Source organism: Nanorana parkeri, unplaced genomic scaffold, assembly GCF_000935625.1.
Source record: "Nanorana parkeri isolate BGI_ZX_2015 unplaced genomic scaffold, ASM93562v1 scaffold229, whole genome shotgun sequence".
NCBI classification, from domain to species: Eukaryota; Metazoa; Chordata; class Amphibia; order Anura; family Dicroglossidae; genus Nanorana; species Nanorana parkeri.
In genome coordinates, this window is record NW_017306497.1 from 1,027,762 (window position 1) to 1,045,923 (window position 18,162).

An 18,162-nucleotide genomic window follows, 5' to 3' on the forward strand; every position below is an offset into this window, starting at 1 on the left:
AAGACAGCAATTCTGCTAGGGACACCCCTGATGCCTCATCCCCTACTGTGTGCTGTGGTTCCCTCCGCTGACCCCTACGTCACTACAGGACACAGTAATGCTGTAGAGGGTGAAAGGACGGAACCACAGCATGCATTGAGGAATCTGATACACTGCTTTTTTTAAGCAGTCTATTTGCATGGCCGCTTGTGTCCAGTGTAGGAGAAACAGTGCACATGTGCCAATGCCAGCTGTTGTTTCTTTATTGAAATGTCACAACAAACATTTCATTCAGTTCTACAGCCACAGGTCAGTGCAATATGGATGAACCATGTTGCACCAGGCTGCTCTAAAATAAAGTACTGCCAGCAAGATGGTGGTGTGAACTGAGACAATTGAAAACAATGCTTTTGCCTTGTCAGTGATTGGGAGCTGCAGTGGAAGAGCAGGCCAGCAAAGCTCCAACACATCTGGTGTGAATCGATTGTCCTTTCACCTGTCAATTCACTCAGAGTGAAGATGGGTGAAAGGACAGGTGAGTGTGAGGCTTCCACTACTGAAAGTTGTGCTTTATTACATCTTTTCAACCAAGTGACGGAGTTGCTGCAAGCACAGATATTGCTTTCCATTGCTTAACTCCTGATTTACATTAGGGCTCATTCTAAAACACAAGGTGCACATTGCACCAGCACTCATGTTTTACTTTTTCTTAAATCAGGTTGCCCTTTGTACAGATTTTACATAAATTAAGAGATTCTAGTCTATGCCTTTCTGCAGCTTAAAGGGAACCTGTCATGAGAGGAATGTCTCAAGGTCTCTATTTCATCTACAAATCAGATTTATGCTGCGCGCCTTTATATGCATTTTACTAACTCAGTATGCAACACAATTTTTGTCTTTCGCTAATGCAAAAAAACTGGTTAAAATCAATAAAAACATTGAAATAAAATGTCCTACACCAGGTGCTTCGTCAGTGGTGGGGGGAATGAAAAGGGCCGAGCCAAAGCGGATGCTGCATACCCCTTTGAAAAGTTAGGGTACCCAGTTTGACATTTGTGTGTACAGGGCCAGAAGGTGCAGATGTTCACATCAGAAGATCCTGTTATTACTGCGAGAGCAAAGCAAAGCAACTATATAAAGTTTAGAAGCATCTTTAGAGATAAACTTCAAACAAAAATAGAATGGAACAGAAAATAGGAGACTGAAGTGCATTACTGTCAAATAGCTGGTACGGCCACTTTAATAATATAAATAGCCGTGAAACTATTTCTCACATCTCATTTGCTGAAGTCATGCAGTATTCAGCAAAGTCCTCTACATCAAATAGCAGTCTCTGCAGGTTGCAGGCATTTCACACTGTAATAGAAACTTTTACAGCCCCCATCATCGTGACAGAGCATAATTCACATTAACAAGGAGGATGATCTCCCAGCAACGGGGAGGAAAGGCCTGTTGCTGTATCTCTGGAAAGATACTGGGGAAAGGGCTTTGCTTCTGATGATCCAAAGTAATTTGCAATTCTTTAGCGGACTACTGCTGTACTTCAAAAGGAGTGATCAATCCAGGACATATGTATTGTAACACACTACTACATTCAACCCAGGTACCATACTTTGATCACTGCAAACATGCTGCATTTAGGTAGGACTGAAGTCTCTATTAGGAATAAGAGCTGCTTATATGACGTATATGCGTAGTCGCCTTGTATTTACTGTCGGATTAATCTGCCACTAGCTTCAGCTCTTCCAGGACTTTGCCAATTATTTATGGCTCATTCACACCATAATGGACACATGTTTTCATGCTTTGATGCACGATGTGGTAAAGTGAACCTGACAGGAAGCAGTACTGACAAAGCAGCCCCTGTGGATGGGACCACAGCACTCAGTGAGTGACCAAGCTTTCAAAACACTGAGAATTTTTCAATGCACATTCTTCTGCAGTAATATCTTTTCAAAGCAGCAATCGCGGTGTAGGCAGTGGTACAGGTAAGTATTTTCTTGCAGGCACTATTTATTTTCAGATCCCTAAAGCTGAAGTTCTGCTTCTGCACTAACCTGCTTATATTTTGCCTTCGCTGGTTCCACCCTTCTCCCATCATCATGCTGATAACACTGTTTTCATTACATACCCTATTTTAGACCCAGTGATGTCACCATTAAGTCTTTGTGCTTCTCTATGCAGTGCAGGCAGATCATGGCTGGTAGGAGGGGGCTAGCAGGGTGCTGTACATAGCTTCCAGGAACATCACAGCACCCTGCCTCAATTCCACTCTCCAGAGCCTTCAGCCCTGGGATGAGTTATTCAAATATCAAAATTCCTTGAAGGGTGGATGTCAGTTTGGAGGAGTAGGCGTCAGCTAGGGCAGTCTGCTGACACCTGCATGTGATGCTGAGCCTCCATGAATGAAACAACTAAAATTAAATGAATGAAATGGGCAGGCCAGGGACAGTCAGACTGGGGAAGAAAAAGATAGATAATACTGGATGTTCTCCAGCCAGGAAATGAGGCAGGCTCTATCTTGCGTTAGCTTGTAATACACACTAAGAAAAGCTGTACTGTAATGCACACTAAGAGAAACTATAGAAGGCTAGTTGTAGAGGTAAGCTTTTTCATTGGAGACAGGGTTGTTTTAACAGCCTATTCATTTTGAATGGGCCCTCAATGCACCTGAATGAAGAAAAATAATATGTGCCTGTGTTCCATCAAAGTGGTCACACATTTTAACGTAATCCCGCCCACTTTTTCGGCAGTGGAATGTATGACCAGCAATAGGTGAAGCATTCCAACGTTTTTTCACCTGTTCCAGGGCAGATTGGCATTGCAGATCGTATGTGCAGGAGAACCGATCTGCCCTGGAGCAGCTGATCGGTCCTGAAATGTCACTTCTATCTGACTTTGTGGTATGCGAGGTCGCACTCACAAAGTCGGATAGAAGTGACATTTCAGGACCGATCAGCTGCTCCAGGGCAGATCGGTTCTCCTGCACATACCATCTGCGATGCCGATCTGCCCCGGAACAGCTGGGAAAGCATTGGGATTGGGGCGGGATTACGTTAAAATGTGTGACTACGTGACCGGTCACACATTCTAACGTAGTCACAAACTTTGATAGAACACCTGCACTATTTTTGGCAATGGACAACATTCACATCTGTGTGCTGCAGTGCAGGTGCTTTTGATTTTACTATTTATATGCGTGTTGGGGTGCAACACAAATGACTGGCAACTCGCTGCAAAGCACATATACACATACTCCTTGCATTGAGCTATGATGTGAATTCGCTCTTAAAGTGACATTAAACCCTCAGATTTTTTAACATAAAATACTGTAATGTGTGCCTTACTGTATTCCATGGTTGTTTCCCTTCTCTTTGCTGCTCTTCCTTTTAAATCTGTATCTGTTCTCATGCTCTGCAGAACTTCTGTTTTGCAGCAGACTGCCTTGTCTCAGGAATGGGTACACGGTGTCTGTGTATACGTTTCTATAGGCTTGAAACCTGAGCCAGCACTACAGGAAGAAGCCCTGAGCTGAAAAGGGAAGTTCTCACCAAGCAGGAGAAGACATGGGGATTTAAAAGGAAAAGCAGCAAAGAGAAGGGAAACAACCATGGATTACAGTAAGGCGCACATTACAGCATTGTTTTATGTTAAAAAATCTGAGGGTTTAATGTCACTTTAAATAAGGCTTATATTAAAAAGATTTAACAATAACACGTGTTCACCCTCATCTATAGGAATGTGTACACTCTAGTAGCAAGCATGACACCTCTTTAGCTGCGGCAGCTTTGTACTCCTCTGGAAACATGGCTGGTTCTGGTGATGAGGCTCGTAGGGTCATGTCTTCATACCGGTTTGTGTAGCCTACATGCCATATCCTCCTACAACGGACTGGTAACTATTGCTTTGCCAATCAGTAACTCGGTTTATCTAGATACAACAGTCAACAGTTTTTATTCCATGACTAGCTTTTATATACACACACTTCTTAATTCTTAATATTCTTTATTTGTTGCTGTCAATACTGAGCATTAACAAGCCTCAATGCTAGAAAAAAATTGTCCCCAATATAGCTTGGATATTTTTCTTTAATCAAACGGCATGTATAAAATGTGTTGATTTAACTGGCAACACTGTTAGGCCAACTAAATAATTGGAAGTCTCTGAATCTACTTTCCATCTTATCAGAGCCTGATGGTGTTCTACATTTACTGCATGAAGAAGACTGGGAAGCAAGGAATCATTACAGCACAGCTATACTGAAACATCTGGGTTAGTCTGGGTTATAAGACTTCTACCATTAGCTGCACTCCTCTTGTTCACTTGATCCTTGAAACAGGTGCAATTTACCACTTGGCAAACGCTTCCATACGATACCTTGGCAAACGCTTCCACTTGATCGAATGTCCTTTTTTAGTATAACTTATGTACAAGTTTACAGTTATATACTCAGACATGCACTTGTCCACCTGTCCGCACTAAGGCCTGAAACATACTTTCGTAACGCAGTGTTAACGAACGTTAGTGCGTTGCTATTAATTTTTAGAACTCCGGGGGAAAATGTTTTTAACCCTGGCAGTCGGGCTACCCCCGCACCGCAAGCGTGAACTGCTCATTTGTGTCTAGGTGCTAAACAGAAACTGAACTCTGGGAACAAAAACATTTCTATTGAATATTCACCCGTTCATTCGACCCGGCTTGTTCTTAGACCGGTCCTTAGAGCCTCTCTCCCCCTCCTCTGCAGTGGTCCAAGAACCCTTGTGTCATCACATTCTATACAAGTGTATAGCTGTGATGACGCTGAGGAACATTCCATCTGTGCAGAAGACAGGACACGCTTCAGTGACCGTAGAAGTAGGGAGACGGCTCAGCAGGTATAACTTTTTTTTAAAGCAAAAACAAGCAGCGAACCCTTCAGTGCAGGGGAACCACCACTGCAAGGGTTAATACATTTTCCCCCAGAGTTCTTTAAAGGAGAACTATGAGGTGAGTGCAAATGACTCATCCTCATAGTTTGAACAGCCGTGTGGCAATGAAACTGTCACATGTCGGCTCAATAGATCGGGAAGTGAGCGAGCACATACCGGCGCTCGCTCACTTCTCGATCATCTCCCTGCAGAGAGCCGTGACTTTTAGTCACAGCTCCCTGCAGGGATTCCCCCCCTCCCCGCTCCTCCAGTGCTGACTGGCGGAACGGGGGGGACACACAGCTGGCTCTGCCTCTAGATAGGTATAGCCCGCTGTCACTCACACAGCTGGGTGGATCTCGACAGTAATGCCGGGATCTGTCCCGGCTGCCTCAGTATACCGCGAGCTGTAGCTCACGGTATACTGAGCTTAGGGTGACGGGAGGACGCTAGTATATGTCCTCCCGTGACCCTTAAGAGAACTATGGGGAAAAACACTTACCCCATAGTTCTCTTTTAATGAATAGTCTTTGTGTGTGCTGTAAAGTAGCTATTGCTCCAAGCTCACTCCTGTGATAGACTACAACTTCAAAACAAATGAGTAAACTAAATGTGAGATTGTCGTCCATCACAGGAGCGAGCTTAGAGTGGTGGCTACTTTACAACACACACAGGGACCATGAGGAACAAAAGTAACCACCCTCCAGAAGGAAGGACAGTGTCAGCATGAATTCAGAGAGGATTTGAGGATCTACAGCTGAGTGATACACAAATAAGATACATTTAATAGTTAAAAATACATTCAAGTATCTTAAGATTTACCTACTGAGTTTAGTGTCACTTCAACTTTCACTCACAAGTCTCCTCTCCACCCTGACCCTGTGATTGGATAGTAAAACCAGTAGAGTAATGAGCTAATTTCTCTGTCACTCTGCTTTGTTTCTCGCCTCCTGTCAGCATGCTTCTTGCACTGCAGCAAACCTAATTAGTTCCTTTTTGCTGCTTCTGCCTCTTCTCTGAGCTCTGCTGTACCGGGACTGCAAGAGGCCGATACCAAGTCAAATGCAGGTACTTTCATTGAAAAAACAACAACATTTATTGATGTATTAGTGATTACAGAGCTACGTGTATAGAACATTGGGGCTTACATATCTGCCTGGAGTTCAGCTTTAAGAATACAATACAATAAGACCTGAATATTCTTAGTTGCTATGCTGATATTCTCAGCTGTCAAATGTACTCCTGTTGTAACGTAGTTAAGAGGAATCAAATCCTGTTCTCATCTCTGAACGCTATGAAACATAAACCCTCAGCGACTGAATTGCAAATATCTATTCAAAATAGTTGTAACAAGACAAAGTGCTCTTTAATAGTTAGATGAACAAGTCTCTCTCTTTCTCACAATAGGCTAATTATTCCCTATTTCAACAGGACTGTATAGATAATTATCCTCCCCATTGTTCAGAGTACTTTGGGCAGTGAGAATGGGCTGTCAGAGAGGACTGTGTAATCGCTAGATGAAATAATAGAAAGATGTGCAGCAACAAGACCATAGAAATGAGCATTGCTGCTAATATCACAATCCTAAAATCAGCCACTGGAAAATGTGCACATAGCATTTAGAAACCGCTTAAGTAAAAACCGTGTTCTGTTAAGTCGGAGGAAAACACGATCACATTCAAGTCAGCTTTATACACTGCAAGAATTCTAGCACAGCTATTGCTGATCCTTTTCTTCTCATAGTCAACAGACACCAAGGTAGACTATTCCCAGTGTACTTGTCGATATGGCTGACATAAGAGTAAACTTAATGTGTGTCACCAGTGTCACTATCACTAGCTCCAATACTGTAATAAGAAATAATGTGTCCCTAGTATCACTATCATCAGCCTCCATACTATAAAAAGAAATACTGCACCCCCAATATCACATTTATCATCCCAGTACTGCAATAGGAAATACTGCACCTCCAGTGTCACCATCATTACTCCCAATATTATAATAAGAAATACTGTGCCCCTAGTATCACCCCCAGTACTATAAAATGAAATACTGCACCCCAATATCACATCATCCCAGTACTGTAATAGGAAATGCTGCACTTCCAGTGTCACCATCATTACTCCCAATATTATAATAAGAAATACTGTGTCCTCATTGGGACTGTCATTGGTTCAAACACTGAAATAAGAAATACTGCATCCCCAGGATTACTCTCTCCAGTCCCAGTACTGTCATAAAGATACTGTACATCTAGCATTACTATCACCAGCCATAATGCTGTATTAAAAATACTGCACCCCTAGTATCACCATCACCCCCATACTGTAATAACAAATACTGTAACCCTAATATCACTACCACCACCTTACTATAATAAGAAATACTGCACCCCTACTATCACTATCCCCAAATCTGTAAGAAGAAATACTGCTTCTTCATTGTCACCATCATCAGCTTTAGTACCGTAATAAAAAAATACTTATTACTGCATTGGTAATCCAATGCAGACAGAATCCAGATGGGAACCTATCAGAGTAACTGGGAGTGAATCCTGAAGGCTGGATTTCTTAAATCAAATGTAAACATCCAAGGCAGGACTGAACCTGACTAGTGGCTTGAGTAACTTACAGAACTGACAATTATTTTACACCAGACATTCTGTATGTGAGAGACACAAAGTCTGCCAGGTAAGGGGAAGAATGCCTTGAAGTCTTAACTAGAAAGGAGCCTTCTGAGGATAAAAATGGACAATATCTGCCAAGTAGAATTCTACCCACTATGACAGGTGTCCCCTCATATTACTATACAGGATATGATCATCACACACAGTGACTCTGTTATTACTTACAAAGCTACAACACCACAAACCATTTCCCAAGTGACTAAACAACACTGTCCATACTGCAATGGTAGCCATCCCTACCTTTTCATCTTTCTTGCTTGCTGCTCTTCGGGCTGCCTTTTCCTTCAGTCGTCGTTCCTAAAGAAGAAATGGAATATGTTAGAGCTATAGTTATCGTGAGTGTATTGGGATTTGAGTCAGGAATGGTCAGAATAACAAACAAAGAAAATTCATTTAAAACCCAAACCAAGATAAGGATCTATTTTTTAAAAAGTTACAGTCAGTTGAGTTCAAAAAGATTTGAAAAAAAGATCTTTAACCTTGTGTTAAAGCATTTAAGCATTGTGAATGGAGCCTCTTGAGTGGTATAAACAGAACTTCACTTTTACTGTTGGAGGATTCTACCACTAAAAATAAATGTAACAGGAAAGCATAGTCACCACATCTCAGATCTGTCCCCTAACAGTATTTTGCATCAGGAACATAGCACACACTGACTAGTCAGTAGTGACCACCATATTTTTTCACATCATTGTCCATACCGCCATCACACTTTGTTCTCTCAACAGTGTCCACAACAATAAACACCATGTACACCCATTTTTTTTCATCTTTAGATAAAGGTTTTCTAAACCTCCAGTTCCATCCTCCATCACCTTCTGTGCTCTGTTTTTACTGTCGTGGTCTGCTCTTCTCTGGAACCCATTAACTGCAGCCACTTTCAGACAAAGTCACATAGAGCGCTATTCACAAAAAGGAGTTTGGAGAAGGCAGGAGAAGTAAACAATCTAGGCCAAAATAGCCGATTTGGAAAAATTCTCCAATTCAGCTCACTTTCCAGTTCAGATATATTGTCCTGGATTGTTCACTTCTCCTGCCTTCTACAAACTCTTCACCCTTTTGGGAATAACCCTGTTAGTGTTTCTCAACTGCAATCATTTCAGAACCCCAAAAAGGTAAAACATGTAAGTAGTGGCAGCTCTGTCCGAACCCAAGCATGCCCAGTAGCCAATGTTAGCATTGGAGATGAACAAGCACATTACAGTTTTGTTGTCCTGTTTTTAGTGACTGTTGTTAACTGGGGCCAAAGGCAATGGGCACCAGAAAAGAGTGGATCCAGACCATGACAGTTCTGAAGGTGATAGGGACTAGAGGTGAGAAGGTTCAAAGCAGGATCGCAGCACAGATGGGCTGCAGGTGATGCCAGAGGACGCTGGTCCATTAACGGATGGGGCATACACTAATAAAAGCAGATAAACCTTCAACTGAAAAAAAACAGAGATATCAAATGTATGATTACTGATTACCGAATGAACATATAAACAAAATAAGCAATTTGTCATTGATTAACAGCAAAAGTGACCAGGTCACAAAAAAATTGCTTTCCAGCTGTTGAACACCATCATTAGACAGTGATCAACTGGCACACAAATGCCACCTAAACACAACTTTGTCATATAAATCTTGATCCTTAGCAATTAGCAAAGAGAAGCAGATTGCAACATAGTGCCCAAGCTGTTTGTAGCTGTAACTTTGTAACAGGCCTGGGTTTTTTTGGGGGCTCCTGTGCCTTTAATTACACATAATTAAACACACTTAAAAGTCAACAATGATGAAGTGTAACACAACTGGTATCTCTGTGCATTTGTGAAGGTCACAGCCCTTCTTTATAAGTTATAAAACTATTAGAGTACAAAGGCAGAGTGCATGTGAGAGTGGAAGAGGAGTGTTGAGCAAGCTCCCTCTCACCCTCTCCTGCTCTCCAGCCATGTGCGCTTGGGATGATAAGGAAGTATCGTTTGGTGGAGCAGCAACAAAAGGCAATTTAAATTCTGCCGCAGTATGCAAGGAGAAATATAATGAGATATCCAATGATTTATTTCTTCAATTTGCAGTAAGTATGAGAAGGGAAACTGTCGCTACATTTTTTTGTAGCAATGTCTGAGCTTCACAAATGCAAATCTATTCGGCATTCGTGTGCTCACATAATTGTATTGTGTGTGATGAGGAGAGACTGCAGCACTCTACTGTAAGCTGCGGAAACCTACATACCCAGCACTGTGGGTATGTAGGTTTCTGGCAGACCGTTCCTGTATGACGGATACTACAGAGGCTATGCTTGATACATGGGAGGCACAGCATTCTAAATCACTAGTCAAAGAGTAATTCCATCCAAAGTATGATTTTCCATTCTGGGTGGAGTGAACCAAGTATCAATTCCTGCTATCTGTGGGACAAATGGGGAGATCTCCCCTACCCCAGCTGCTACAAACTTTAAAGGAGAACTATGGGGTCAGTGTTTTTCCCCATAGTTCTCCTAAGGGTCATGGGAGAACATATACTAGCGTCTTCCCGTGACCCAAAGCTCAGTATATCGCCAGCTACCGCTCGCGGTATACTGAGTCCGCCACAGCCGGGACGGATCCCGACATTACTGTCGAGATCCACCCAGCTGCATGATTGACAGCTGGCTCTGAGTCAGGATGTTAATGTTCAACATGTGCCATCTGAACAGCATTATGCCAACGTATGGCTGGGTGGATGATTTATAAATTGTTCCCCTAGTCTCTATTTTACAAAGAAACCTGTAAAACATTGTGCATCTATTAAACTTATTTTGCAAAGCATGCTGAATGTTCTTATGGTTGCTCCTTGCATCCTTGGTGACACCTTCTGCAAAACAGATTGGGCCAGAGGGGTCCCATTTGTGTTAAGCGGAAGGAAAGGTAAAGTGAGGAAAATAATTATTTGCCACACTGTATGTCCCTGGTGTCCCTTGCCAGTGTAATCGGGTCTATGTCAGCCAACATTTGTTGAAGGAGCTGGGCCGAATATTATCAGCCGAACAGTGACTGCAGCCAATCTGTTGCAGGTATTACGACAGCTGGCGGGTGCTGGCTGTCAGAATGCAACAGGCTAGCAGGGGAGATTCCTCCATCGAGTGTTCTTCCATCTACCAGTGCATTGCCAAGCCTAAAGCTTGGAGCCCACAATCTACCAGATGACTTTGGTCATTCTGAAATATTCTCATGTTATATTTCATAGTTATATTTAGCATTACAAATAATACAAAAACATATTTAGTGGTTAGCACTTCTGCCTTACATCACTGTGGGTCCCCATTTTGAACCCCAGCCAAGACACTACATGCATGGAGTTTGCATGTTCTTCCAGTGCTTGTGTGGGCTTCCTCATACACTCCAAAGACAGGTAGGATTGTTATAGGGCTCCTATATAAATTAACTGGCGCTATATGAATATCTATATTAAGTCAAAATAAAACAGTTTATGTTCACTTCAACTCTGGGACAGTAGAGAATCTTTTTGAAGTCAATAACATATTGATGCAAAAGGATCTTGCCATCTACCGGCCACAATTGGTATACATAAAATGTATCATGTAACATTTCATATTTAACTACAGTGCGGGGAATTTATCAAAAGATTGTTTAAGATGATTATTGAAATAAAACATAAAAAAACAATATACACCGAACAGTCATAACATTATGATCACTAGCCTAATATTAAATAGGTCCCCTTTTGCTTCCAAAACAGCTTTGACCCGTCAAGGCATGGACTCTGCTAGACCTCTGGCACCAAGCTGCAGATCCTTTAACCCCTTCATGACTGAGGCCCCTTTTTCCATTTTTGCACCCATGTTATATTCCACATTTTAGGCCTGAAAATGACGTAAAACCCCCCAACATTATATATTTTCTGAATGCCAAGACCCTATAGAATAAAAAGGTGGGGCATCCATGGATCAGACTTGTTTTTTCAGCACATCCCACAGATACTCAACTGGATTGAGATCTGGAGAATTTGGAGGCCAAGTCAACACCTCAAACTTATTGTTGTGTTCCTCAAACCATTCTTGAACTATTTTTGTAGTGTGGCAGGGCACATTACCCTGCTGAAAGAGGCTACTGCCATCAAGGAATACCGTTTCCATGAAGGGGTGTAGTTTGTCAGCAACATTGTTTAGGTAGGTGGTACGTGTCAAAGTAACATCCACATGAATGGAAGGTTTCCCAGCAAGATTTCCCAGCAGAACATTGCCCAAAGCATCACACTGCCTCCGCTGCCTTGCCTTCTTCCCATGCATCCTGGTGCCATCTCTTCCCCACACATGCACCCGGCCATGAACATGATGTAAAAGAAAACCTTCTTCCATTGCTCTGTGGTCCACTTCTGATGCTCAGGTGCCCATTATAGGTGCTTTTGGCAGTGGACACGGGTCAGCATCGGCACCCTGACCGGTCTGTGACTACGCAGCCCCATACGCAACAAATTGCGATGCACTGTGTGTTCAGACACCTTTTTATCAGAACCAACATGAACTTTTTCAGCAATCTGAGCTACAGTAGCTCTTCTATTGGACGGCCAGCCAGCTTTCGCTCCCCAAGTGCACCAATGAGCCTTGGACGTACATGACCCTGTCGCCGGTCCACCAGTTTTCCTTCCTTATACCACTTTTTGTAGGTCCTGACCACTGCAGACCAGGAACATCCCACAAGAGCTGCGGTTTTGGTGTTACTCAGTCATCTAGCCATCACAATTTGGCACTTGTCAAATTCACTCAAATTCTTACGCTAGCCTGTTTTTTCTGCTTCCAACACAAACTTCATGGACAGAAGGTTCACTTGCTGTCTAATACATCCTACCCACTTTTAGGTGCCATTGTAACCAGATAATCAATGGTATTCCCTTCACTTCTCAGAGGTCATAATGTTTTGGCTGATTGGTGTATATTCACTTTATGTCTGGGACAGTACAGAATCTTTAGGGAGTCAATGACACTGTAACATGGCTGTTAGGGGCCAAAGCTGGTCTTCTCCCAAAATGCAAGGAGACTTCCTTTTCTCTGCGGTGTGTAATCTTGTGTTTTCAGTCATTGTGGTGTCATAGAAGGGGCGGACACAGACACAATATTTTTCAGGCTACTAAGCTCTTCCTCTGGCTAGGAAAGATATCTTCTACACCTCATTTTAAAACATCTTTCTGCCTTTCTATTGGACCAGGGTTCATCTTTAAGTATAAAGGGGAAAAGTGATGCGATGTAACGCCAGGCAGCATTTAATTTACAGGAAATTGAATCTTACCTAGTAACACCAATAAAGCGATGTGCTTCAGTGAACACAGATCAGATTAGCTTTTCATGTTATGCACTAACAAGTAAATATGCGCACATTCTGTTTAATATTCACAACTGGAAAGTAATGATGTGAACTGTAAACCTAGCAGGGTGACGATTTTGGTCGTCATTTTTATACTGCACCAATTTCTTGTTTATGACTCTTCCATAAAAGGTGTGCAGACGGCACATCTCCATCTGTAATGCCTGATTTTTGTAATGGTGGATTACTAATAAAAAGCAAAACTCTCAATGCTGGCAGAAAGCTCATAATACTGAAATAGACGCCGACTAAAGCCAAAATCTTCTAAATAGCCACAAACTACTGTGCATTATCTGCAATAATAGCAGGCAGCAACAAGAAATTACAGGTTTTCTACTTTTCAACAAACCACACACAACCCACTCCTGTGACCGGCAGATACTGCTCAGTACCCATCCCTGTGACTGGAAGATGCGGCAGAGAACCCACCACTGTGACCGGCAGATACTGCTCAGTACCCATCCCTATGACTGGAAGATGCTGCAGAGAGCCCATTCCTGTGACCAGCAGATACTGCTCAGTACCCATCCCTGTCACTGGAAGATGCTGCAGAGAACCCACTCCTTTGATCGGAAGATGCTGCTCAGTACCCACCCTTGTGACTGGAAGATGCTGCAGAGTACCCACTCCTGTGACCGACAGATACTGCTCAGATCCCATCCCTGGAATGGGAAAATGCTGTTCAGAACACTACAACTGTGCCTAGAAGGTGCTGCCAAGAACCCACCCCTGACTCTCAGATTATGCTCAGAACTAGGGATGAGATTCGCGGTCCCAGCTAAATTTATGTGCAGATTCACCTGGGAGAACTTTCTTAAAACCATAATGCACTGCATAGTCTATGAACTATTAACAGCTAGTTCAGAAGGGCCAACAAGGAGGCTTTTGAATAAGCTAACCACCTCACTATAAAAGGTAGAAGGGCACAGGGCTGCCATAGGGTGAATGTATTGGAATCAGCTATAGGGAAAGGATAGGGAAAGCTGAAAAGCTACATAGGGAGAGATTAAGATCAGTTAGGAATTCGAATTGCTAGCTCTTGGGGCAATCAACTCCTTTGCTGCTATTTTTCTTATTGTTTTTTTTGCCTTTAATTATATTTAGGGGTGGATTTGAGATGAGTGGTTAATTTTAACTGCTGTCCGGGCTGTAGCAAATTACATATTTGGGGGCTGGGTGCTCAAAGTTAATTATGTTCACAGCACACTGCGTCGTTTGGAGAAAATAAGAAAATCCAAATGCAAGAATACTTTATAACTAAATCCCCTCAAATTATATTACATCCACTGCAACTTTCCTGCCACCCCACAGGGATGCATCTGTACAAAAAAAACAACTGCTGACGTGTTCTTGCCTTATTCAGCTTTAGTCAAAGCTGTGATTAAGGCTGAGTAAGGTACAAACGCATTTGGAATAAAACTTGATTTTCTTTGGAAGAGCACTGTGTGCGGGTTTTGCAGTATCTAAGATGATCACTCCGGAAGAGGGTTAAGCGTGCACCAAATGTGAATTACAAGGATGCATGACAGGGGTGTTCCAAGCATTGTGTTTCTAGTCTCCATGCTGTTTCAAATTGTCCTGCTGCTGGCCAACCGTACACTGCCATGTCATCTGTAGTCTCTCAATTTTTGTAATAACCTACCTGTCTTTACCTCTAGTATATTTCAGTCAATTCTCCCTCCTTAAAAATATCTTCTGCTGGCTATACATACACTTCTGTATCATTTGCAGTCTCTTAACTGTATGAGACTTCGATAGAATTGGCCAGTGGCAGAACAGTTTTGCATCACTGAAAACAGGAAAAGCCTGCTGTTGCATATATTTAGGATTATTTAGGATAATGGGGGTTTTCCTAATTACATTATTTGTTGACGTTTGTGCATACTGGGATTTAGTTGTAAATCATTCTGTGCTGTGTGTGAAAGCTAGATGGGGTAATGACTACACAAAAGCAGTGAGTCAAACACACAAGCAGGAAATAAGCTTTCCAGGGGCATTCTTATTGGCATTCACTACAGCATACAGAATGATCCCAGGCTGCCATATTTTCTAAAGAAGAAAGTTTTTGGCAGATTTTGTAAAACAAAATGTTTGCCCTTACTGTAAAAACTTTCTTGGGTATAGGATTCAGAGACAATTGGGTCAAACTGCTGGCTACAGGCGGATTTGGACATTGGCAAACAAAAACCAGTAACCAGACACATATAACCACTCCCACACCCAGCAGTCCTCTGTTTTGTAGCAAAGTAATACCAGAGCAAGGTCATAGACATAGATGGTTGGAACCCTCTCAATGAACTCCAGGAAATGGATTTTACAGCAAGTACAAAACCCCCAATTTTCTTTCTCCTTCACGGAGGGACAGAGGGTCCAACCAAGTGGTGGCAAACAACAATAGAACACGAACATGCCCACATAACAGAATTGCCGTCTGAAGAACTGTGCTCCCAATGTGACATATATTGGGGCCTGAACATCCCCCTGGTAAAAGTGTGTGTGTGTGTGTGAGAGTGTGTGTGTGTGAGAGTGTGTGTGTGTGTGAGAGTGTGTGTGTGTGTGTGTGTGTGTGAGAGAGTGTGTGTGAGAGTGTGTGTGAGAGTGTGTGTATGTGTGTGAGAGTGTGTGTATGTGTGTGTGAGAGTGTGTGTATGTGTGTGAGAGAGAGTGTGTGTGTGTGAGTGTGTGTGTGAGAGAGAGAGAGTGTGTGAGAGAGAGTGTGTGTGAGAGTGTGTGTGTGAGAGTGTGTGTGAGAGAGTGTGTGTGAGAGAGTGTGTGTGAGAGAGTGTGTGTGAGAGAGTGTGTGTACAGAAGACTAGGTGGCAGCCTGGGAAACAGTTGCTTGATGCTGAGAAGTCCAAGAATCAATCACAGACCTAGAAGAATGCTCCATGACAGGAAAGGTTGGAACCCAATTCTTAAGGACCATAATATTGGTTGATGATCTGTCTGAGCCACCTAGAAAGGATGGAGCAAAAAGCTGATTCCCACTGCAGGATCCATCAGGGATGACAAAGTGTCATTCTTTCTAAAGGAAGCAATGTCTGCGGGAAGACACACACAGCACACATTACATCCAGACAATGAAGGGAGAACGCTTTCTGATGCATTGGAGTTGTACAGAAGGGCAGAAGAACGATGTCCTCGTTGAGCTAAAAAGCCAAAACCACGTTATAAAGTAAGGAGGCTCTAGGCCTCAACATCATCTTGTCTTTATGTAAAACCAAAAATGATTCTTTAGAGGACAAATCCACTAGCTCAGACACATGCCTCGCAGAGATGACGACAAGCAAATAAACCTTAAGAGGGGAAGGGGAATATTCCTGATAGGTTCAAAAAGCATGTTTTGAAGTGCCGAGAGAACCAAATTCAGATCCTATGAAGACACAAGTGTATGCACAAGGGGAAATAATCAAAGAATAAAAGGGCTAGCAGTCTCTGGAACAAGATCGCAAATGTCAGGATTTTGACCCCGATAGTATTTAGGGTCTGACTGCAAAAAGGTGAGGATTCGTACCATGGAGGATTTCCTGCAGTGAAAGCCTCTTTCCTCACACCAAGTGAAATATGCCTTCCATATTGGTGCAATAGTAGACCTGTAGAGAAGTAGGCTTCCTGACTTATTACATCATGGGAATCACTGATTCAGAGATATGCCTGTCCCTCAAGACTGGGGCTTCAAGAGCCATGCCTTTAAATCCAGCGACTGTGAAGCAGGATGATAAACATCGTCCTGGAGAAATAAAGTCCTGATGATCCAGAAGAGCTCACAGAGCATTTGCTGGTAGTCTGATCAGGTTGAAATACAACACCTACCTGGGCCAATGCAGAGCTATGAGGATCATTAGGATGCCCAGAGCCTTAAAAACAGCTTAGGAAGAAGTTTTTGGAAAGGAAAGGTGCAGATCATGCTGTACTGGTCCCACAGAGCCAAAAGTACAACCACTGCTTCTGCCAGAGAATCTCTGTATCTGGAGACAAAGCTGTCCAGTTTGTTGCTGAACCTGGACGCTAGGAGGTCCACAAACACATCCACATACCCTGGGAGCATAGCTAGTCAAGGACAGTGGCCAGAGCCATGAGGAACAGAGCCTCAGAGGTTAAGAGGCTAGGGCAAATGGCAGGGCCACAAACTGGACGTGCTGGGGACCCACAGCAATGCAAAGGAAGCATTAATGCACTGGACAAAAGGAGACATGCCATTTATGTGACCTTAATGTCCACAGAGGCAAGACTGGATAGTTGCATATGGAATGTTTGGACCTGAATGAAGACATTTAGGGCTTTGAAATACGAAATACGGCAGTCTTGGTTTGGGGACTGTGTTGGAGTAGAATCCTTCGGAAAAAGTATTTAAAATTGCTGCTCAACTTTTTTAGATGCCCTTTTCTTGAAACTATAGGACTGAAAAATCCTACTTAGTTCTTACTGTTTAAGAGGGCTGAGGGAGATTTGTTGCCCATTATTAACCCTGTCTGTACTGTGCTGGCAGATTTCATCATAACTAGTAAACTAGATAAACAGGAATTTTTTCAACTAACAACATTTTCAAAGTGATATTAAAGTCAATTTTTTTTTAAGCTATTCCAAATACTGATTAAATCACAATGGATGCTGCTCCTTGACGTTTGAAAGTTTTCATTTCCTGCAGAATCAGTTGGCCCTGATTTAGGGTGTCTCCTTTCCCTTGCAGGGTCCTATGGAGCCACCCTTGTGTGTGCGTTAGTAAGCCGTGTGTGTCGCCACAAACACACAGAAATCAAGGCAAGCCATCACCTCCTCCCTGTTCCCCTGCGCCTCATTCCTCTTTTCTCCAAGCTAGTAGATGGAGGGCTGTGGGAGACTGTGTTCTCTCGTGATCTTGTTGATCTTCCTGGACAGGAAATTCAGGGAAGCTGAGCTGAGAGAGTTGGAGCCTTCTGTTTGGAAACATGATGACTAAGTGCTTGGGCAAAAATGTAAAGAAATACTTTAAGCAATGCATATTTGTTTAATCTAGACTTAATATTAAAAAAAGGTATTGCATGTTAATGAACTTTTTTTTAAATGAATGAATAGGAAGTGATCCACATTGTGGATATAGTAAACACACTATGTCCACAAGTTATGAATGAATAGAAACACACAGTATAGAGGACTCCTGCTGCAGAAAGAGAGATTGTGTCCTCAATCTCTTTTTCTATTTTAAAAGGGAAATATCAGGAGTCCGTTTAGACCCCTAAAATTTCCCCGAAGCCCCTAACAAAGTATATAT

At 42.6% G+C, this 18,162-nt stretch overlaps 1 protein-coding gene across 1 annotated transcript in view; it reads right to left on the minus strand.

Moving 5' to 3' along the window:
• The window catches only part of DDX10 (DEAD-box helicase 10), a 227,916-nt gene that overhangs the window by 78,665 nt on the left and 131,089 nt on the right, over window positions 1-18,162 (minus strand). The window contains exon 16 of the mRNA XM_018556243.1: window positions 7,813-7,869. Coding sequence (XP_018411745.1) covers window positions 7,813-7,869 — 57 coding nt within the window. The remainder of the gene's footprint in view (window positions 1-7,812; window positions 7,870-18,162) is intronic.